Source organism: Astyanax mexicanus, chromosome 1 (assembly GCF_023375975.1).
Source record: "Astyanax mexicanus isolate ESR-SI-001 chromosome 1, AstMex3_surface, whole genome shotgun sequence".
NCBI classification, from domain to species: domain Eukaryota; kingdom Metazoa; phylum Chordata; class Actinopteri; order Characiformes; family Acestrorhamphidae; genus Astyanax; species Astyanax mexicanus.
In genome coordinates, this window is record NC_064408.1 from 20436841 (window position 1) to 20459773 (window position 22933).

Here is a 22933-nt window from a genome sequence, read left to right on the forward strand (position 1 = left end):
GGTTTTCAATTTAGTAAAATCAAAGAAACTCGTTGTTTTTAAGTGGTCTCTTATTTTTTTTTCAGAGCTGTGCCATACACTAAATTTAACTTAACCTCTCATAAAATTTACATCAGTTTAATCTCAAGTGAATATTTACCATATTTGCCAGCATTTCTCTCTGCTTGTTTTGTTGAGCTATGAGTAAGTAATTATATTAATATGCTTTTTGAATGATAAGAAGATCTATATGTGTATATATGCTGTATATACACTGAACTGGCCCTACCAGGGTTCTTTATTGCAGTAGGAGGCCTTGTTTTTTTGCTGATATAGATTTGTAAGTGTGTTAATGGTAAAGAAATGGGGTTTCATGAGCATCATAAAGTAGTGTGGATTGACCTCTACTCCATGCTCTGATTTTGGCCTCATGGTGAGACGGCTGTCTGGATCAGCTCCTGTGTTTTTGTCCTTGAAGGTTGAGGCAGCAGGCGAAGCAGCAGCAGGCGAGCGGATCCTGTGCCAACCCACAACCCGGTGCCAACCCGTCCTCCTGCCCCGCCTCCTCCGCCCCCTCCTTACCCCCGCCCTCCATACCCAAACACAAACCTGCGGACAAACCCGACAAATCCGATAAGGGTCCTAAACGTGTGGCCATAACCCCCTTCCACCACCGTCTGTCCGTGGATCAGCAGCAGTGTCCGGATCAGGACCCCCCGGCCGGTTCTCAGCTGGCTCTCGTGCCTCTGGACCCTCCGCTGGATTCCCTGCCCAGCTGCAAATACCCCAAGCCCATGTCGTCAATCAGGAAAGGCCCCGAATCCCTTCTCCACTCTCCGGTATCACCGCTGCCCCCTACGCTGAGCCCGCACCCAAGGGTTCAGGACCCTGAAGCCATGGAGGCCCCTGTGGGCTTGCCCCATTGCTTGGAGGGGCCCCCAATGCCCCCGCCTCCGGAGATGAGCGAGACGGCACTGTACACGGCTTCCCTGGTGCCCCGAGACGCTGGCGGGGGCTGGTGGAAGAGCTACAGGAATCCCAGGGTAGACAAGGCCGAGTTCAAGCCTTCAGAGCTGCCCTGTGATTTACTGGAGAGCAAACTGGAAAGCACCGGTGAAGGAACCGTACTGAAGAGGTATGTGTTCACACAGGATACAGCTGATCCAATCTTTATTTCAAATTAATCAATGTTAATATTCATCAATATTCTAAAAATATTAGAATAGTCAGTTTCCAGCATTTGCAGTATTTATAGTTGTTAAATGGTGCACATTAACACTTTAATATTCTATTTATAATACTCTTATTATGTAAGAACTTAAATCATGTATAGCTCACTTTACCATTTTAACATTTCTTACATTTTTTAACCCTTCAAGGAAATGTATCTGCGCCAGTACTTGCCCTTAAACAAGACAGGGTTCGTATGGTCATTAAAAACCTGGAAAAGTCATGGAATTTGAAAAAAGCCATTTCCAGGCCTGGATAAATATAGGAAAAATAAAAATACCCAGAAAGTTTTGGAAAAGTCATGGAAATTTGGTCTACAAATCTTTGTGTTTTCGTTATAGAGGAAGAAAATCTATTTTGAGTTAACAAAAACATCAGCACAGTTATTTAAGTAATTTAGCCCGACACAATAGAACTCTCAGGATCTCATTTTATTACACATCTTATTATTAAAGATTGTGAGTCAACATTTTATCTGATTCATTTTAGACCTACTATAATTAATTTTAAGTATAGTTTTAGTTCATTTTTGGTTTTATTTTCCACGTCTGCACTGATGTTTTAATAATCGTATGAAAAAGTCCTGAGAAATGGTGGAAATTTATTGGTTAAAAAATGTACGAACCCTGACAACAGCAGGTATTTAATGCATGCTGAATCATTTATACAAGATACTAGATTATCATAGCAGAGACTGAATAATTTATAACAGATGCTTATTCTCTTACTGTATAGCAGTTACTAAACCATTTATAGTAGATACTGAATTATTTATACCAGATGCTAAATAAGTTTTAGTATATACTGAATTATTTATACCAGATGCCAAATAAGCTTTAGTATATATTGAATTCTTTGTTACAGATACTGAATCATGTATGAATCATATGCCAGATTATTTTAATGAATTATTAATTATATATACTGAACTGTTTAAAGCATTATCATTATCTGCTATATCATTTATTGTAGATACTAAATAATTAACAGTAGATTATTTACAGTATATACTGAATTATTTACTCTATAGCAGATACTGAATCATTTACAGCAGATACTGAATCATTAACAGTAGTTATTAAATTATTAGAAGAAGATACTGAATAATTTACACCAGATACTGAATTATTAACAGTAGTTATTAAATTATTAGAAGAAGATACTGAATCATTTGGCAATAATATTAAATAATTCATAGTTATAAGTCACTGTATCAGCTGTGGCAGTCAATGGATAATTTGTACTAGATGCAAAACCGTTAATAGTAATTACTGTATAATTTTAGTATATAAAATATAATTAATAGTAGTTACTGAATTATAGGCCATAAAGTGAAAATCCAAAGTATGCATAGGGTTCAAGAAATAAACAACAATATTTGTAATAGAAATATATTTAAAAAATATTCAATATATTAATCATCAGTCACTGTTAAACTAATTTGCTGATAATAAATATCACTTCTACAGGTTATACAGTATAGATGTGTTGTTGTTTTTTGCAGGCTTTATGCACATACGCACAAGCGGTTTAAGATTTCAGAGGAGCGGCTGAGGGAGCATATCAGCACCCTGGGTTTCCTGCAGCAGCCTGGAGTCGAGGGGCTCACGGACCCTGGAGATGATCCATATGACTTCAAGGAAGGGGACATAGAGTACAGCTTCCCCACATCCAAAAGACTCAAGGGCCCGGGACGTGATCCCAACCGGAAATCAAAGGTGGGAAACATGTCTGTAGTTTGGAAACTTTGCATTACTTCACACTGAGTCTGAGTTTACTATCATGAATGAAAGTAGTGGTTTTCAGTCCTGGTCCACTGAATCACAAATAGAATGTATTCACGCTGCCAATTAACAATAAGCCCTTCCTGAGGCAACCTGAGTGTTAGAACATTATGCTGGACACTGCCTTTAAAATATCCTTAAAGTCCTTAAAGTGTAAAAACAGTCACAGAGCTTAAGGGGTTAAACAAACACTCCAGAAAAAAAAATACATTGCAAAATGAAAGCTTTGTTCTCCAAGTTTGTTAGGGATATTGCTTGTTCACAGTCAACGAGTAAAAAAGCCAAATTCCAAATTCCTTTTTTATTCTGAAACCTCAAACCAATCCTCAAAACATTCAGAAGTCATGTGCTACTCTACAAACCTTGAACCTTCTTGAAACTCAAAGTATTAGATGTTTAAAGAAGCATAAAAATACATTTATTGTAATTTGATGAAAATAACAGCTTGCCAACTGTTAAGCATAGGGGTGGATTGATTATGTTGTTGGGCTTATTTTGCAGCCAGTGACACTGACAATAGAATATTTCACTGATAGGACTAGGAATTAATATACAAGACAGGACACAAGAAAAATAAAGGAAAAAAACAAACAAGCACTAAAAACATAGATGTGCAAGGTGTGATATTTGCCAATATTGGTGTTACGAAGTATTGATAATACAGAGTTTCCGAACATTTGACAAGGACAATATATATATATATATATATATATATATATATATACACACAATATATACGTGCACAATAATATCACCAACAATTTTGAATATCGTGAACGATATTACACCCTGAAATATTGTGCCATATCACCCTCCCCTAATTATCACATCAGGTACTACTTTTTTGATGTTTTTAGCTAAATAAGAAATTCACACTTTATGTCTACTAGAGACGGATTATATATGTCCAGTTTCATGTATTTTACTTTAATCCTGGATATAGGGAGATAAAGATGAAGTGCATTTTTAGAATCATGCCATTCTGGCTCATTGACTTCTGTTACAAATCTGATAAAATTATTGTATTTTTTAATATCTCAGTTAGGGGTGTGCCATATTATATCGAATGCAATAATAAAATGTAATTTTCATTTTGTTGCAGTAGTGTGTTCTTAATATTTTTTGAGTATCGTTATCGCAAAAATGCCATAAAATACCATGATATTATTTTAGGGCCAAATTGACCACCCCTACTGTAGATGTCTTGCTGCTCTAGAATTGGTCACTGCTGCTATGCTGCATTTCCTAATGGATAGAATTGTAAGTCATTGCAGTGCTGCAGTGCTTCTTGTGCACTCAGTGTTTGGACAGTTTGTAATAATACATGTTCTTTAGGGAGAAGAGATGAACAGCAACAATGCAGTGCCTGAAGGAAAAGATGCCATGTCCATTTTTAGCTCTGCTCCTAAATCCGGTGAGTCTGCAGTCTGCGGAGTGTGCATGCTTATCTTTAAAGGGAAATCAGTTCGAGTTAGAGCTGATCTCACTGAACGCTTGCTGTGTGTTTTCAGAGGAATTGGCTCAGGATGAGTCTGGAGCCAAGGCCAACCCGCCTCTTACAAGAGAGAAAGATCTGATAGTGCTCATCTCTGACCTGGAAAACATCTTCGGAGAAGAGGAAGATGAATTGGGGGTGAGTGATTTTTAACGGCATGCGCATTTCAGAACACGGGTTATTTGCTCACTCCAAGGTCCAGATGTGTTAAAGTTTTTTTTTTTTTTATCTTCTAGTACCTCACTACTAAAAACAAGTAATTAAATGAATTAAAGAAATAATTTAAATGTAAAACCATGGTACTGTTATCATCTTTGTTCATTTGTTCTTCATTATCAGTCATTTCTTAAATGAGGTTATATTTGTACTATAATTTCTGAAACTAATTGTGAGCTTCAGAGAGTAAGATTAGATTTAGCTTAGTCTTTAGATGTACACTAGTCTCTCATTACATTCTTTATGATCTGTAATTAGCTTTTACATGAACACTGCTACCATCCCCACTGCTGGTAGTTGTATTTGTGACTCACACTCATATTCGACATTCTTTATATGTTTAATACGATAAAGCAGTGGTCTTTAACCGGTGGGATGCAGTGTTTTTTTTTTTTTTCAAAGAAAAAATTGCTTCCGATATATAAAAAAAGATATACTGCAAAAAACATAATTTAAAATGTGATATATATTATTTAAATTATTAGCAAAAATGTTTTTTTTTTTGACTGGCGTAGTACTGTCACATGGCTGCCAAAGCTAGCTTGTAACAACCTAGTTACGTTAATATTTACTAATAGTCTAAGTTTCTGTCATATTGTAGAAGTTTTGGCTATCATGGATTCATGGTAAAAACAGGGCCTTTAAGCCTGTTTTTAGCTTTTAGTCCAGGAGCAGCGCTGTACAACAAGCTGCTTTTTTATTTTCTCATTTTTGCAATGACTTTATCACTGCACTTCACCTGTCAGACCTCTAATTCGTCTTTTTACTGCTAAAACTGAGACTTAGTTCATTGTTAATCTGAGCTAAAGGCACTGTTTCCATGTGGATCAGCCAGACCTCTCTCCCTGTAGCAGTTTTCTCCAGTTTTTTGAAAGTGTAGGAAACAATACTCACTGCTCTCTGACTTCATCTGTAATTGCACTAAAGAAAAGACTTCTACTTTTAATAGAGTTCTCTGTGTTTCTGTGTCTTTTTATAGTTATTATGATGAAAGTGTAAATGCTGCAGAAGAGAGTGCAGTAACACAATCTGTTCCAACACGGCCTTAAATCCATTTCCAAAGCTCAGTTTATTTCCAGTACTTCTTACCAGCTGTAAAATTTTAACTAATTAACTGTTAGTTAAATACAAAAAAAATCACCCCTTCTTTAAAAAAAAAAAAAAAAAAAAAAAATTTAAAGACGATACTTATATATATTTTTCACAATACTAAAATTACTTTTTCACATTTAAGTTACATTTAGTTCAGTCCCTGGCTGCTTACTGCAAAATTGTGTACACTGGATTTTGCACTATTTCTGCTCTTTGACTAGACCTGAGGAGCTACAATGGAAAAAATGAAGGAAAATTAATGGGGTTGTTCTAAAACTTTTGACCAGTAGTTATTGTATAAATAGTATTTGCTTTTCCTCTGTAGGCCTTACTGAAGTACCTGAAAGTGTTTTCATATTTTGGAGGTTTTCATATTTTTTAAGTTTTTAATTGCGGTAAATAGTTTTTAAATGCAGTAGAAAAGTTATTTTTCGTGTTCTAACAAAAATGAGTAAAATAACTGCTAGAATTGATTTAATCTTTCTCATTTTACATCTTTTCCAGACCACTTTTCCTAACCATCAGCAGTCAACCAAGACTGTGGCCCCAGGAGCGGAAGAGCGCCCTCAAGGGATCGATGGAAGAGTAGCAGTGCCATATCCCTCAAGTAAGTTAGTTTGCCTGCAGCTCAGTAGAGTAGAGTCAGTAGGGTGTTGAGTTTGTTTTGCATTGATTATAGACACATATAAATACAACCAATTAACCTTAGTTTAGCTATGCACTCTAATGCATTCCATAACAGTCGCTATAAAAATAAAAGCTTTTATTTAATAGATTCTAAATGAGGAGAACAGTTCCCTCTTTTCCTCCATTATATAATTTGAGTACGGACAGTTTGATGTTATATTTGTATATAATTGTGCTGTTAAAAAGTCAATAATATAGATTTCAAAAGAGTCCACTGCGACAGAGCAGACAAAAAATAGTAATACTACTGAGTTAGTTTCAAGTCTCATACCAATTATTTGATGTCTTGAGTCATTAGACACAAGTATATTTAGTCCAGTCAACCATGACTGATTTATTTCTCTTTCTTTTGGTCTCTTTCTCTCTCTCTCTCTCTCTCTCTCTCTCTCTCTCGCTCGCACACTCTGTCCGCTCTCAGCAGTAGCAGAGCTTCAGCGAATGTTTCCCACTCCACCCTCACTGGAGCAGCACCCTGCGTTCTCCCCCAACATGACCTACCGTGACACTCCCAGCCAAGAGCCCCCGGCCCCCTCGGCTGGCGTGGAACACCCCCTCAGTGCCCATGCCAACAGCCAGCTCAACGACTTCAAGATGGAGGTGGAGGATGGCATGAGCAGCCCCAAAGCAGAAGATGCTCGGGTGAGTACAGAAAGCACCTCCTTAAGTGAATTATGTATTCTGGGTATAGCCCATTTACTGCTACGTCCTGCTTGTATTAGGTCCATGTCTATAGCTAATAATATGTTATAACAGAAGCCTGAAAGAGCTTTAGTATGCTTGTCATTAACATTCATTTCATAGCAGGATAGTATCTGGATATACTTTGGATAAACTCAGATTGTAGTTACCTTCAATAAAATGGCCTTAAAGAAGAAATCCGATGTGAAATGTACTTGGATTGTAGTGAAACATGATAACAAGTAAATGCTTTTGCCACATAGCATAACTCCGGTCTCCCCCAGCATTGAGAAATACAGCACTTTTAGCCGATGCTCCCAACAGGCTTAAAGTGCCAGGAATAGGGGCATAGTGCTGCCCATGCAAAACAAATGACTATATGTACACCATTAAAGGAGAACTTGGTGTGAAATTGACTTTGGGTGTTGTAAAACGTTAAAGCGTGATAAAAAGTACTAACCTTTGTTGATTTGCTCACCACTGTTCTCCCACAGCTTTCCAAGATCCAGCAATTTTGTGCAGTTTTTCCAAACAGGCTAGAATAGGTTTTAACGGGGCATATTTTGTCCCTGCAGATAAATAGCTTTTTACACCGACCTTACTTTAAGATAAATAAACTTCTTGTGCACTTTAAAGTTCCTTATGCCTCGTTTTAAATGTCAGGGCTCTCTGGATTCTACCAATGAGATGTGGAGCTACTAAAAAGCAATTTATCTGCAGGGGCAAAATATGTTAAAACCCATTCTAGCCTGTTTGGACGAACTGCACAAAATTGCTGGATCTCTAAAAGCTGCAGGAGAGAGGAGGTGGGCTGTTTAACAAAGGTTAATACACTTTATCATGTTTTACTAAACCCTACTAAAAGTCAATTTCACACCAGAATTCTCCTTTAACAAGCTCAAAGTAGCTCCACCTTTCTTTGGTAGAATTGTTAGATGCTTAAAAACGTTGTTGGATGCACTGAGAAGCTTGAAAGTGCGCAGGTAGTTCATTAAAAAACACACAGTACATTCAGCTAGTTCTCTGGGCACCTTCATCTTGAAATTAAGTCATGATAAGTTGACTGACGAGCACAAAAACAGGTAGAATAGAGAAACAGATTGCAAAATTAATTCAGTAGAAATGTATGAATATAAGAAATATATAATACAGTTGGAATTCATGCGATTTCTGTGCAATTAACTTGGTAAAATATGCCCCTATCACTAGCATTGTAAGCCTGTTGGAAGCATCGGCTAAAAGTGCTGTATTTTAGAATGCTGGAGGTGAATGGAGGTGGGCTATTCAACAAAAATTTTTACTTTTTATCATGTTTCACTACAACCCAGGTCTTTTTTATACAAGATTTCTTCTTTTAAAAAAGCAGGCTGTTAGAGTACAGCAAAGGGAATTTTGATGAAGCCATTTGTTTTAAGTCCATTCATTACCAATAAAATGAGTTGTCTTGTAGTTACATTTGCATGTTATTTCCAATTTCTTTTTGGAGTTAAAGTGTATTGAGGTTTCCCCCTCCTCTGCAGGACTTCTCATATGTGTACCGTGTCCCCTCCGTCCAGCCACAGTTGGGCTGTTCCATGTTCGCCCCTCTGCGAGCCCTTCCCAGCCAGTGCCTCCCGCCGCTGAAGATCCCAGAGCAGTGCTACTACAGGCCTTCCTGGGCCCTGCTGCCCAAGATGGAGCACTACTGCCTCCCAGCCCAGGCCCCGTTCTTACGGGATGGATATGTGTAAGTGTTAATGGTCATTTTTGGTCATTTTTTATGCTTAATACATTTAGGCCCAATCCCAGGGGTGTCTAGATTCTTGTTAGGCTGGAGGGGTACATGTTTACAACATGTAAAAATGTTCCTTGTTAAAAGTGATTATTAGCACCATATCACCAGAGTTTAAAGTGTAGTTTTAATGATTTCTGGCCAAATTTTTCATAACAAGCATAAAAATGATCGCTAGAAGTTTGTCTCAGAAGGTAGCTAGCTAGCTAACTTTCCCGTTCCACCTTAAATGGTGCAACAGCCGGCAGGGGCTGAGAAAATGGACAATAATAATTAATTTCTGAACCATCTCCCCCATTTCTGTAGACATACAGTGCCCTAAAAAGGGCTAGGTTACTGAACTTTAGAGCTCCCGATGATGTAGCTGGTGCTCGAAGGTTTGTCCCAATTCTTAGGGTGGAGGATTTTACCCCTCTGAAACTCTGTTCCAAGGGGAAGGGTTACATTTTGAAACAAGGGGTGTGGGTAACTTAAAGAAACACTGCACATATATCTTGTAATAAAAAATAAAAATAGAAAATCTGAAAAGCACCTAAAGATTTTCCTGGTTTTTACCATATTTTGATCATTACATGTTCAGTTGAATAATTTTAAGCCGACAACAGGAGCTCCTTGTCAATCATTATCTACTGCAGCCAATCATCTTAACAGATCTTTCAAAAAAAGGCGGAAACTGCGGAGCAGCCAATCAGGTTATTATATCTTATTCAGGATAGTTGGTATCGGTATCGGTACTCTGTATCGACTGATACCAGAAAAGCTGGTATTGGTATCGGTCAGGAAAAAGTGGTATCGGTGCATCCCTAATGGAAAGCATGCTGTAACTCCAGTGCAACAGTAGCAACTGGGTCAACTGTAAGTGTACACTGACATGCCATAATTCATTGGATCGCAGTATGTAAAGTGATTATGGACGAATACTTTAAAGGACAGCTTTGGAATGCTCACACCATAGAAGTTGTTAGATGTTATCTTGTGAGGCTAAACACAGGTCAGCATGCTCATGGCAAGACAACATAAATTATGTGAGTTAAAGCAAGGCCTAGGTAAAGTTAATCATATGTGTTGTTAAATCAGGACCAGAACCCTGAAGAAAACCGATGTCTAAGCTAATGTCTCTCCCCAATCCTTTACAGAAACGTGCCCAGCATCAGTACGCTCCAGGACCAGGACTACAGCCAGATGAGCACCTGCACCACGTCTGTAGGCACGGTGGGCGGAGTCCTCCCTTCCCCGGCCACGCCTCGCTTCTCCGTCCCCACACCACGAACGCCCCGCACCCCCCGAGGCATGGGCACGGCCAGTGGACAGGGTTCTGTCAAGCAGGACGGCACTGAGCTGAGTTCCCCCGCCTCCACCCCCTCGGCCAGCCTGCCGCTCAGTTCCGTGGAGCCGGCAGCGTGCGGGCCGGCTTTACCGGAGGCCCACAGCCTCTACGCCATCCTGCTGCTGTCCGACTCCGTCCTGGACGTTTTCAAGGACCGCAACTTTGACAGCTGCTGCATCTGCGCATGCAACACAAACGTGAAGGGTGCAGACGTGGGCGTGTACATCCCGGACTCCACGCGCGAGGACCAGTACCGCTGCATGTGCGGCTTCAGCGCTATCGCTAACCGCAGGCTGGCACACGGCGCCGGCCTCTTTCTGGAGGATGAGTTGGACATCTTTGGCCGTGGCTCGGAGGCGGGTCGTGCTGCGGAGAGAAGACTGGCGCTGTGCAGGAGGGAGCTTCCGGCCGGAGCTACGAGGAGGGGCACGCAGGAGCCGCCCATGTCCGTTTTAGGGCTGATTCAGGAACAGTGCTCCCAGCCCATCACCTCTTTGGCCTCGCTGCATAAGCCTGCTGCTTGCTCTTGCCGGAGCAGACAGGGGGCGCTCTTGCAGAGCTGGGCGGCTGATCGGCTGTGGGCGGACAGCATTGACGCGTGTGTGGAGTGCTATAATGCACTGGTGCAGGGGCTGCAGTATGTGGACAATGCGACAGGAGGGAAGGTAGAGCAGGCTTTGGTGAGGAGCACCGCCCTGCACTCATGGCCTCATACGAATGGTAAGTTTAAACTGTGATCAGACGGGTCTTATCATATCAAATCAGATTTAAGATTGCATATACATCCAATTCATGGGAATGCCATATGAATGTGAATCGTCACATCAGTTTTCATGCGTATTTTTGTCTATACACATAAGTTATATATTTAAGTTATATATAAGTTATACATATGCTATACATTCTGTATATTTTGCCTGTACACATACAGTGAGTCCAAGAAGTATTTGATCCCTTGCTGATTTTCTTCGTTGGCCCACTAATAAAGACATGATCATTCTATACTTTTAATGGTAGATGTATTCTTACATGGAGAGACAGAATATTAAAAAGAAAATCCAGAAAATAAATCTAAGGAATATATATTAATTGATTTGTATTTCATGGAGTGAAATAAGTATTTGATCCCTTAGTATTCATTAGCAGTTCTGGCTTTTACAGACCAGTTAGACACTCCCAATCAACTTGTTACCTGACCTGAAGCCACCTGTTCTCACTAATCACTTGTGTGAAAAACACCTGTCCACAGAATCAGACAGATCACACAGATTTCAAGTCTCCAACATGAGTAAAACCAAAGAGCTGTCACAGGACCTCAGAGTCAGAATTGTTGACCTTCACAAAGCTGGAATGGGCTACAAAAAGATTAATAAGGTGTTGGATGTGAAAGTAACAACTATTGGTGCAATTATCAGAAAGTTTAAAGAGTATAACATGACAATCAACAGACCTCGGCCCGGTGCTCCAAAGAAGATTTCGCCTCGTGGGGTGGCAATGATGCTGAGAACGGTCAGAAATCGTCCTGCAACCACTCGGAAGGAGTTAGCAAATGACCTGAAGGCAGCTGGGACCACAGTTTGCAAGGAAACAATTGGCAACACTTTGCGCAACAATGGATTCACATCCTGCAGTGCCCGAAAGGTACCCCTGCTGAAGAGAGCACATGTGGAGGCGCGCCTCAAGTATGCCAATGATCATTTGAAAGATGAACCAAGTTATTGGGAGAAGGTTTTGTGGTCAGACGAGACCAAAATTGAACTTTTTGGCCTCAACTCCACCCGCCATGTGTGGAGGAAGAAAAATGCTGCCTATGACCCCAAGAACACTGTGCCCACCGTCAAGCATGGAGGTGGAAGCATAATGTTTTGGGGGTGTTTCTCTGCCAAGGGTACAGGGCTACTTACCGCATCACTGGGAAGATGGATGGAGCCATGTACCGCAAACAAAGGCTTTGCCACTAAGTATTGAGTGTGTTTGGCAAGAGGGATCAAATACTTATGTTCCTCATTGAAATACAAATTAATTAAAATATATTCTTTAAAATTATATTCTGGATTTTTGTTTTGATATTCTGTCTCTCCATGTTAGAATATATCTACCATTAAAAGTGCAGAAGGATAGTGTCTTTATTAGTGGGCAAACAAATAAAATCAGCAAGGGATCAAATACTTCTTGGACTCACTGTATACACATATACTATATATTCTGTATATTTTGTCTGTACACATATACTACATATTCTGTATATTTTGTCTATACACATATACACATATACTATATATTCTGTATATTTTGTCTATACACATATACACATGTGCTCTATAATCTGTATATTTTCCTTATACACATATGCTGTATATTCTGTATATTTTGCCTATACACATATACACATGTGCTCTATAATCTGTATATTTTCCTTGCATACATATACACATATTCTGTGTATTTTGTATATTTTGCCTATACACATATACACATACAGTTGCAAGAAAAAATATATGAACTATTTGGGATTACTTGGATTTCTGCATAAATTGATCATTAAATGTTTTCTGATCTTCCTCTATGTCACAACAATAGACAAACACAGTCTGCTTACATTAATACCACTCATAAATTATATGTTTGCATGGTTTTATTGAACACAACATGTTAATATTTAAAGTGAGAGGAGAAAAGGTATGTGACATACATTTTCTTGCAACTATATGTTATATATATATATTGTATATTTTGTCTATACACGTAAACAAATATGCTATATATTCTGTATATTTTGTCTATAGACATAAACACATATGCTATATATACTCTGAATAGAGAGAATGGGAAGAGACAAAAATTCTTGAAACTAAGGTAGCATGGCTCAATAATAACAATGACTCAATAATAACCCTAGTGTGTGTATTTTGTGTTCCTCAGTGTTGGACATCAGCATGCTCTCCTCTCAGGATGTGGTGCGGATGTTGCTGTCCCTACAACCCTTCCTACAAGACGCCATTCAGAAGAAACGCACTGGTCGGACCTGGGAGAACATCCAGCACGTTCAGGGGCCGCTTACATGGCAGCAGTTCCATAAGATGGCAGGACGAGGCTCATATGGTCAGTCAGCATGTGATTATGACAGCATGGTTATTTTCTGTTGTCAGCCTGAAATTATAACAATGGATTTGTCCTTGCTATTGTCCCAAATGCTTTTTCCATTCTATGAAACATATACAGCTCTGAGAAAAAAATAAGAGACCACTTAAAAATTATTTTACCTAATTGAAAACCTCTGGAATATAATCAAGAAGTGGCATAAAATTATCCAAAAGCAGTGTGTAAGACTGGTGGAGGAGAACATACCAAGATACATGAAAACTGGGATTAAAAATCAAGGGTTAATCCACCAAATACTGATTTCTGAATTCTTAAAACTTTATGAATATGAACTTGTTTTCTTTGCATTATTTGATTTCTGAAAGCTCTGCATCTTTTTTGGTATTTCAGCCATTTCTCATTTTCTGCAAATAAATGCTCTAAATGACAATATTCTTATTTGGAATTTTGGAGAAATATTGTTCGTAGTTTATAGAATAAAACAGATATGTTCATTTTACTCAAACATATACCTATACATAGCAAAATCAGAGAAACTGACTCAGAAACTGAAGTGGTCTCTTAGTCTGGCCTCGCTCAATATTCCAGATCTTTATATTTTTCTAAATTAAGCTCAGATGAACGATGGAAATGTATAATTTCTCACCAGTTTTTTTTTTTTTTGCTTTGTTTTGTCATCTAGGTTCAGAGGAGTCTCCAGAGCCTCTTCCTATCCCCACACTGCTGGTGGGCTATGACCGGGACTTCTTAGCCCTGTCCCCTCTGGCGCTACCCTTCTGGGAAAAACTGCTTCTGGAGCCTTATGGGGGTCAGAGGGACGTGGCATATTTGGTTCTTTGTCCCAATAATGACCCCATAATAAACGGAGCCAGAGCCTTCTTCCAGGAACTCAGTGCGGTCTATGAGGTATTAAAACATATCATTTTAAATGTGAATATTATAATATTAGTTGATGTAGCAAGTAAATACTGTTAAAACAGTTTTTTAATGTATTATTTTGTGATGTCTAAATCTTTTCCTGCATTTCAGTCGTGCCGTCTTGGAAAGCATCGTCCGCTGGGCAGGGTATCCAGAGACGGTATAGTGCCTGTGGGAGTGGATGAAGCTGAGAAGCTGGAGGAGGATTTGGTGGATGAGTGGCTCACTGGACCGTGGTCTGGACAGCACCATGAAGATCATCTCAGCAAACTCAAGCTTTATGCCCAAACCTGCAAACAGAGACTAGGTAACTTGGTCTACTGCCAACATAAAACATGAATAATTACACATCCTCCTTACATAGTGTTATATATTTATAAATAATATACTGTAATCCTGTCCTTAAATTGACTTTAAATTGTGAATTATGCTTTATATGACCAAGAACATGGCCTAACAAGGTACAATAAGGACGAAATTAAATTCAGGTTGACTTAATGCCATTTTTAATCAAAAATCCACACATGCACACATGCATATATCCTCTGGAAACACACATGAGACAAACTTCCCTTTTAAATACAACCCCCTGCTGAAAAATCAAGTTCAATACCATTTTTTTGTGGTAGCTGGTTTCAGATGATATATACTGGTCTTTGGTGGTTATGATGGTTGAATAGCTGATCATTCAGGCAAAAAGACACCCTATACTGGTCAGCTATAGTCAACCAGCTTTTGACCAGCATAGATTATGATGTATTTTATATGCATTGATGTCTAAGAGGGACAAAATGTTATTTTTATATTTTTGCTTTAGAGTAGCTTATATAGAGGCTGCCAAACCTGTAATTAGAATATTTTTGTTTGTGAAATATACAATGGGACGAAAATCATCACACAGCTTGGCTGTTGCAAAGCCAAAAGAAAGTCAAAAAAGCAGTGATGGCTGAGTATTCATGTTGTCTGTAAAATATAGGCTCCAAACAACTGATGTGTACTAGAGCTTTACCCAGGTCTTTCAGTCTGAATTCTTATATTGTTTTCTTTTTTTCTAGCTCAACAGCTCTCAGTCTTGTCGTTGGACAGCAGTCTCCTTCTACTCCCAAAGCCTCAGCCGAGCCCAGCTCCCACCCAGCCTGCTCAGTCTACCCCATCCAGCCAGCCCACCCCTGAGGCAGACGCAGCAGCAGCAGCAGCATCGGCAGCATCAGCAGCAGCATCGGCAGCATCAGCGGCAGCGTCGGCAGCTCCCGCTTCAGGCAGCACACCCACACCCACGAGTACCACCAGCGCAGCCCAGGCCGCTTCTGCTGAGCAGGGACAGAGCGAGACCAAAAACGTCCCTAACTCTACCCTCAACCCAAACAACCAACCAGCAGAGAGTAATGAGAAGTAAGCCTATACACAAATGAACACAATTTATCTCAAATAAAGCTGAGTTGTCAAGACAGACTGTGGTTAGTTTCTGAAGTAGGGATGCACTAATCAGGCTATTGGCAGTCAAATAGCGACATTTAGTAACAAACAAAGTAAGGTTTAGAGCAGCAATTTTCAACTGGTGGGTCTGGAACCAACAGACAGCATGTAAAAAATAAATACATAAAAAAAGTAATTAATAAAAAAGTTTCTTACTAATGTACTCTGAATGCAGAGATATGCAGAGAAGTGAAATATCTAATTTTGTGGGCGTATTTACTTTGTGCAGTTATAATATTTCATTTTATTATAGTAACTTTTACACATGTAGTTATCATGTTCCTCCTCAGTTTTTTTTAATTGCTCTTAAATTCACTTTTCATGCATAAGTATGCTTAAATGGGGTCACTGGCTAAGACCAGTTGAGAACAGCTAAGAAACATTTGACATTTGTGTAAGCTATATCAAGTAATATGTGGCAGATTCGTACTATTTACCACTCTTAGACTTACTTTAAAACACTACATGCTTTGGGGAGCAAAAGATTAAGTTATTATGTTGCTTTGCTACCAGACCTGTAATAATAACTATTTTTGTTTGGATGATTTATGGTCCGAAAAATTATAATGATGAGTGATTTTATTGTCATTTTATGCAAATTGTATGCTAGTATAATAATATAATAGCATAATAATCCAATCCCACCCTTTTATTATTTTATTACTTTTGATTCTTAGTAGTTCAGACATTAAATATGATAAATATTCAAAATAATCTAAACAAAATAAAAACACATAAAAACAAGACACACTGACAGAAAATGGCAGGAGAGAAGGATATGTCTTTTATCTTCTTCAGAATGCTGTCTGTCTCTTTCAGTTTCATCATTAAAGCCATTATTGAGATCATGTCTTTTTGTTGTACCGTAAATCGATAATGTAATTACCATGACAGGCCTGTTTTCTATCAGAGTAGTTGTTTGCATCTAGAAAAATAATGGAAATAGAAATTATACAATAATTAAACAATAATTCACATCTTACCAACAAAAGGCTATCATGACTGCTGCAATAAATATATAAAAAAAAACATATTCATCTCTTCTTTCACAGTAATTCTGCAGAGCGGGAGCGAATCGGCATTCCAACAGTGGCAGACTCAGCGGACAGCCACGTCCACCCTCCAGCCATCGTGCTGTACATGGTGGATCCCTTCCTGTGCTCTGGGACGGGGATGGGGCCAGGAGATGATGAGGAAGCAGAGGAGGTGGAGTCAGGCAGTGTGTGGCTGCTGTCTCTGTTGCGCTGCTTTTCGGACATGCTGAGCATGCTGCCGGAGAACCTGCAGCCAGCGGTGGTGCTGCAGGTCAGCATGCACTAAGTCTTCCTATTCACACTGCATTGATATTTAACTTCTTAAATTTCTCATTGGTTGTTAAATTAATATTACACAATACTGTGTTTTTGAGAATTGACACAGTATTACGATACTTTAGTATATTGATATAATACATTTTAACACTCCTAAAGTAATGTATTATTACATTTATCAGTGTCAGATTGGTGAATTTCAGTTTTATGGTTAACTATTCAGGTATTTAATAGACCTCTATGTATTGTTTTGTCACAGGTGGTGCCGTGTCAGTATCTGCTGCAGCCGGCCAGTGGAGAGAGTCCTCTGTACCTGCAGCACCTGCGCTCTCTGGCTTTCTCCGCCCACTCGCAGTGCAGACGCCGGCTGCCCACACAGACGCAGATCAAATCACTCACAGGATTCGGCCCAGCCGCCACTGTCGAATCTCTGCTCAAGAGCCCAGAGGTGAGCAAGGATTATTGCTAAAGTGTGCTGTTGATAAGTAGATTTATAAGGGTTTAGAAATTATTTTTAGTCAGCTGAATCCTGGTCCAGTTTGTCTGCAGTATAAAAAAAAAACACTTTTTTAGGTGGTTTAGAATTTTGGACCAACTTAAAAAGTTGAGGTAGAGGGTTCTTGCCGTAATCATTGTTTAAAAACAGAAATAAATAAAGCTATCTGAAGGTAATCTCTTAAACTCATTCTGCTGCGTAACTGATTTTCATGGGAAGGGGAGAATTCTGAAGTATGGCAGAGATGCAAAATTCAGCACAATGCCTAAAAAAGGCATCTCACCGAACTGACAACTCTTTACAAACCAGTCAGTGTCAAGTATAAGGCAAAACCGGTGACTCAGATTTGAACTGAATCGATATTTTGAATCGATTGAATCGAAGTGTTTCGATACACTGCTTCGAAATTCATATCACAACAGAAAAAGCAATGTGACTGTCTCAAAACATGTTTCATTTTGCTCTGTGTCTAAGTGCAAACAGCTGAATGAGAGAGAGAGAGAAGAGAGAACTGTTCTGAATGTTCTGTCCCTAAAAAGTTAAAAAATCTTATCTCTGATTTCAGAACTGTGTTTGTTGTCTGCATGATACAGGACAATATTGTCACATTTTGAAAAAGAAAGCTTTGTATCTATTTTTGTCAAAAAAAAAAAATCACACACACTGACTTGCATTATTATTTATTGCTCATAATTTGTCATAATTAGAAAAGGAAGAAACTCAGAAAAGCCATAGATCTGCTGTTTGGCGTCATTTTAAAGTAAAGTACCTCATTGCCCACAAGGTGTCACTGTGGTGGGTGATGATTTAAATGGCTCACAAGATCAAATCATTTCCAAAATCAATTGGTTCCTTTGATTCGATCTCCCAAAAGCACCACTTTTGCCATCACTAGGCAACGCTGCCCAAGTAGGAGATGAGGACGGGACCAGTCAAACCAAATGTATACAATGTAACCAAAACATACACCTTGGTTTGGACTGTGGTCTGGGGTTTGGATGTTAAAAAGTCCTAAGGCACATTAGGAACACATACTCAACATACTTAAACTGAACACAAGCTCAGTTTAATTGGATGCATCCTGAAGGTTGTTGTTTTTTCATTGATATCTGACTAGCTTAAATTAGCACAATACATTAGCTAGACAGAGTGTCCTCATATGCACATATTTGGACACATAGTTTATATTGCTATATTTATTGCATCCTAAGTGACTAAGCATTATTATCTGTGTCTCACAGAACCCCAGCTCTATGCAAGTGTACTCTCCTCCGTTCATCCTGGGCCCTACTCGTAGTAAGCAGCCAGAGGCAGGAGAGGTGTGCTCAGATACTCCTGCTCGAAACAACGTGCTCTTTGTGGGCTACTGCTTATCCCACGACCAGCGCTGGATCCTGGTGTCCTGCACTGACCAGCAGGGGGAGCTTCTGGAGACCTCTATTATCAACATAGATGTCCCCAACAGGTACAGACTACGTATAGCACCATAATACATTTCCTGCTTGTTGATGTGTAATGTTTTTGTGAAATGCTATAAATCTAAACCTGGTATGTTCCAGGTTAGAGGGGTATATAGATATTGTACAGCTCTGGAAAAAAATAAGAGACCACTTCAGTTTCTGAAACAGTTTCTCTGATTTTGCTATTTATAAGTATATGTTTAATTAAAATGAACATTGTTGTTTTATTCTATGAACTATTGTTTTTTTTATATATTGTAATTTAGAGCATTTAATTGCAGAACATGTGAATATTTGGTGGAATAACCCTGGTTTTTAATCACAGTTTTCATGCATCTTGGCATGTTCTCCTCCACCAGCCTTACACACTGCTTTTGGATAACTTTATGCAAAAATCCAAGCAGTTCAGCTTGGTGTGATGGCATGTGATCATCCATCTTCCTCTTGATTTATATTCCAGAGGTTTTCAATTTGTTAAAATCAAAGAAACTCATCATTTGTTAGTGGTCTCTTATTTTTTTCAGAGCTGTATATGCAGCTTGAATCTTAAAGTTAAGATGTTATAAACTTGTGGTCTTATTTGTTTATTTTTTCCAGGTCTCGTCGTCCCAAGTTCTCTCCACGTAAAATAGGCCTGAAGAAAGTGTGGGAGTGGTGCATCAGCATTATCCAAATGACAGCAGTGCCATGGAGGATTGTAATTGGCCGTCTGGGTCGGTTAGGTCATGGAGAGCTGAAAGGTAAGTTATTTCGTTTATACTGTGGTGTAGTTTTTTAAAAGCGTTCTGTTAAACATTCTATTTGCATGTTTTAACCTTCTTTCCAAGATGTCAGATTTACTGATATAGACAATCCATCAGTAGCGAACCATGACCCTTAAACCTCGGCCCTCTTACCCCCCTTCCCTCGTCTAAAAAAAATGTTAACTGTTTCCTCTCCTAATGAACTGCAAGACAGGAAACAAAAACTAAAACGAAAGTTCAGCTTTCGCATTCCCTCCTAACAAATAACTGAACATCACACAAGCTCGGGTTGCACTGCAGAGTTACAGGGGTTGGACAATGAAACTGAAACACCTGTCATTTAAGTGTTGGAGGTTTTATGACTAAATTGGAGCAGCCTGGTGGCCAATCTTCATTAATTGCACATTGCACCAGTAAGAGCAGAGTGTGAAGGTTCAATTAGCAGGGTAAGAGCACAGTTTTGCTCAAAATATTGCAATGCACACAACATTATGGGTGACTTACCAGAGTTCAAAAGAGGACAAATTGTTGGTGCACGTCTTGCTGGCGCATCTGTGACCAAGACAGCAAGTCTTTGTGATGTATCAAGAGCCACGGTATCCAGGGTAATGTCAGCATACCACCAAGAAGGACCAACCACATCCAACAGGATTAACTGTGGATGCTGTAAGAGGAAGCTGTCTGAAAGGAATGTTCGGGTGCTAACCCGGATTGTATCCAAAAAACATAAAACAACAGCTGCCCAAATCACGGCAGAATTCAATGTGCACCTCAACTCTCCTGTTTCCACCAGAACTGACCGTCTGGACAATAAATTATTGTGGTCTAAAACCAGGTGTTGCAGTTTCATTGTCCAACCCCTGTATATTAACAATGTGCCAGGGCATTACTTAAAAACAAAGTCCTTCCTCCTTTCCGGATGCGACTATTTTTACACCCACTTCTTTGATGACGAGTGTATGTTAGCAGCTAATGTGCGTCATTTATACTGTAAATGATGACTCCCACTCTGTCATTCTGTCTCTGTGACTCAGACTGGAGCCTCCTGCTGGGTGAACACTCTCTGCACTCCATCAGTAAGCAGCTGCGTGAAGCGTGTCGCATGTGTGGAATCTCAGCTGCTGATTCCCCATCCATCCTCAGTGCCTGCCTCGTGTCTATGGAGCCCCAGGGGTCCTTTGTGGTCATGCCAGGTAAAGAGCTGAACGCTGCTTGAGGCCCTTATTTGTCATCTCCTAACACACTTCCTAATACAGAGCCTGAGACCCAGTGTGTGTGCATGTCTCTGTGTGTGTGTGTGTGTGTGTGTATAGATGCAGTAACCATGGGTTCAGTGTTCGGACGCAGCACAGCCCTGAACCTGCAGACGTCTCAGCTGAACACTCCACAGGACGCATCCTGCACCCACATCCTGGTCTTCCCCACTTCTTCCACCACTCAGGTGGCTCCCAGCTCCTACCCCACCGAGGACAATCCAGGTACTAACAGACCTTCACTTGACCTTCAGCTCTTATGCTTCTGACCCTAAAGGAAAATTCCAGTCTTGTCTATCTGCTACAATAGACAGTCATTCCCTGTACTTAGTTGACTCCAAAACAGACTTATAATAGACGCTAAAGGAAAGGTGTTCCAGCATCTGTCTGGCTTCAGTTCTGAGTGTTTTTCACTGAAGTACAAGAAAACGATTTTTTATGCTAATGGACTTTTAGCATCTGCAGCAAATGGTCCGTTACCATGCACAGTAATTTCCTTATACTTAGAAAAGAGCAGACAATCAGTCGACTCAAAACAGACTTATAATAGAAGCAAAAGAGAAGGTGTTCCTGCATCTGTCAACAAGTTTACAGTTCCTCCACTAAGCATAGGGAAATTAATGTCCAGCGTAATGGACCATTTGCTACAGATGTGGCACCGCAGGGGGAATCGGGGGAAAAACACCAGACTAGAGTTTCCATATTCACTTTTTTTTATATATATATTCACTTTGTGTCTCCAAAAGGGCAACTTTACAGGAGAAAGAAAACATGAAAGTTCGATGGTTGCCATTACTCTTCAAAAATAAATGCAATTTAGTTTTTAATTTCATTTTTATAAAAAGACTTGTACTTCATAAAATCAGCCAAACATCATTCGAACAGAAGTTTACAAACCTTTGCAGATGACCCTCATTAGATAATATCGCAGATTAAATTAGCCAGATGAACCGTCTGCATACAGCATTGATATAATGGTGTATACATTCATTTCATTTTATTTAATTCATTTTATTTAATTATGCATGTATCTTTTTGTCTTTTATTCCAGTATTAATGCTGTGATAGTTGAGCAGAATTCAGACACGCACTGAGACAGAAAACAGTATTTATTGTATAAAGGGGCAAAACAAAGAAACCATAACCATACCAGAGTAGAAGGACAGTTCAGGGTTCATACATATTAAGGTGATATCAGAGGTAAGGGCAAAAATCTCGATAATCGAGAAAAACAAAACAAGGTCGGTACATGAGAGATCAAAACACAATAAACAGAAATGTGTCATAAAGTGTGGGTTAGGCAAACAGTACTCAGCAAGGAGTGAGTGGATCGGAGGTGTATTTATACTGTATGGGACAGGTGTAACCAATAAGTGGGCGATTGGCTTCCGGGTAGTGTCGTGTGCAGTGTAATGCGGTTGCGTGAGGGAGCGGTGTCAGTGTGTGGTGCATTCTGGGTAGTGTAGTCTGAAGACTGGAAATCGCAGGTGGTGCCGAGTGTGAGAGAGACAGTTGCGCTTTAGTGCCAGGTGTGACAAATGCACAAAGTATATTAAAATATTAAGGACAATTTTTAAATGAATAAAAAAATAAAGCCACATAATTGAGTTATTAAATATAAATAAATACATTAAAAAAGGCCTAACATCTGATTTGAGAGTGATGATCTGGTGAGACTCATCAGGAACAGGTCTGGGTTTAGGACTAGGGTAAGGGTAAGGTTTAGGTTTGGGGCTCAGATTCAGGTTATAGTTAGTACCAGGGTTCTGGTTTGGGAAAATTAAGAGAATTTACTACATTTTTAGTTTATTGTATGTTAAAGTTAAGTATTTCTGAAGTGTTCTGTCTAAAACGTGTAATGTAAAATGTAAACAGTCTATTGTAACATTTCATAATTACCTTTATTATAAAGCATT

At 39.3% G+C, this 22933-nt stretch overlaps 1 protein-coding gene across 4 annotated transcripts in view; it reads left to right on the forward strand.

The window, feature by feature from the left end:
* LOC103034396 (mediator complex subunit 13L) overlaps positions 1-22933 on the forward strand; it is a 167672-nt gene that overhangs the window by 139581 nt on the left and 5158 nt on the right. For 2 of the 4 annotated variants that reach the window (XM_049474575.1, XM_049474578.1), the window contains exons 10-27: positions 458-1114; positions 2714-2927; positions 4329-4407; positions 4505-4626; positions 6301-6403; positions 6902-7122; positions 8682-8887; positions 10069-10979; positions 13182-13361; positions 14044-14267; positions 14391-14586; positions 15335-15671; positions 16808-17060; positions 17325-17513; positions 18803-19026; positions 19619-19761; positions 20799-20957; positions 21078-21242. In XM_049474575.1, the coding sequence (XP_049330532.1) occupies positions 458-1114; positions 2714-2927; positions 4329-4407; positions 4505-4626; positions 6301-6403; positions 6902-7122; positions 8682-8887; positions 10069-10979; positions 13182-13361; positions 14044-14267; positions 14391-14586; positions 15335-15671; positions 16808-17060; positions 17325-17513; positions 18803-19026; positions 19619-19761; positions 20799-20957; positions 21078-21242 (4583 nt within the window). The remainder of the gene's footprint in view (positions 1-457; positions 1115-2713; positions 2928-4328; positions 4408-4504; positions 4627-6300; positions 6404-6901; positions 7123-8681; positions 8888-10068; positions 10980-13181; positions 13362-14043; positions 14268-14390; positions 14587-15334; positions 15672-16807; positions 17061-17324; positions 17514-18802; positions 19027-19618; positions 19762-20798; positions 20958-21077; positions 21243-22933) is intronic. The other 2 variants (XM_049474584.1, XM_049474582.1) reach the window with 2 other exon arrangements.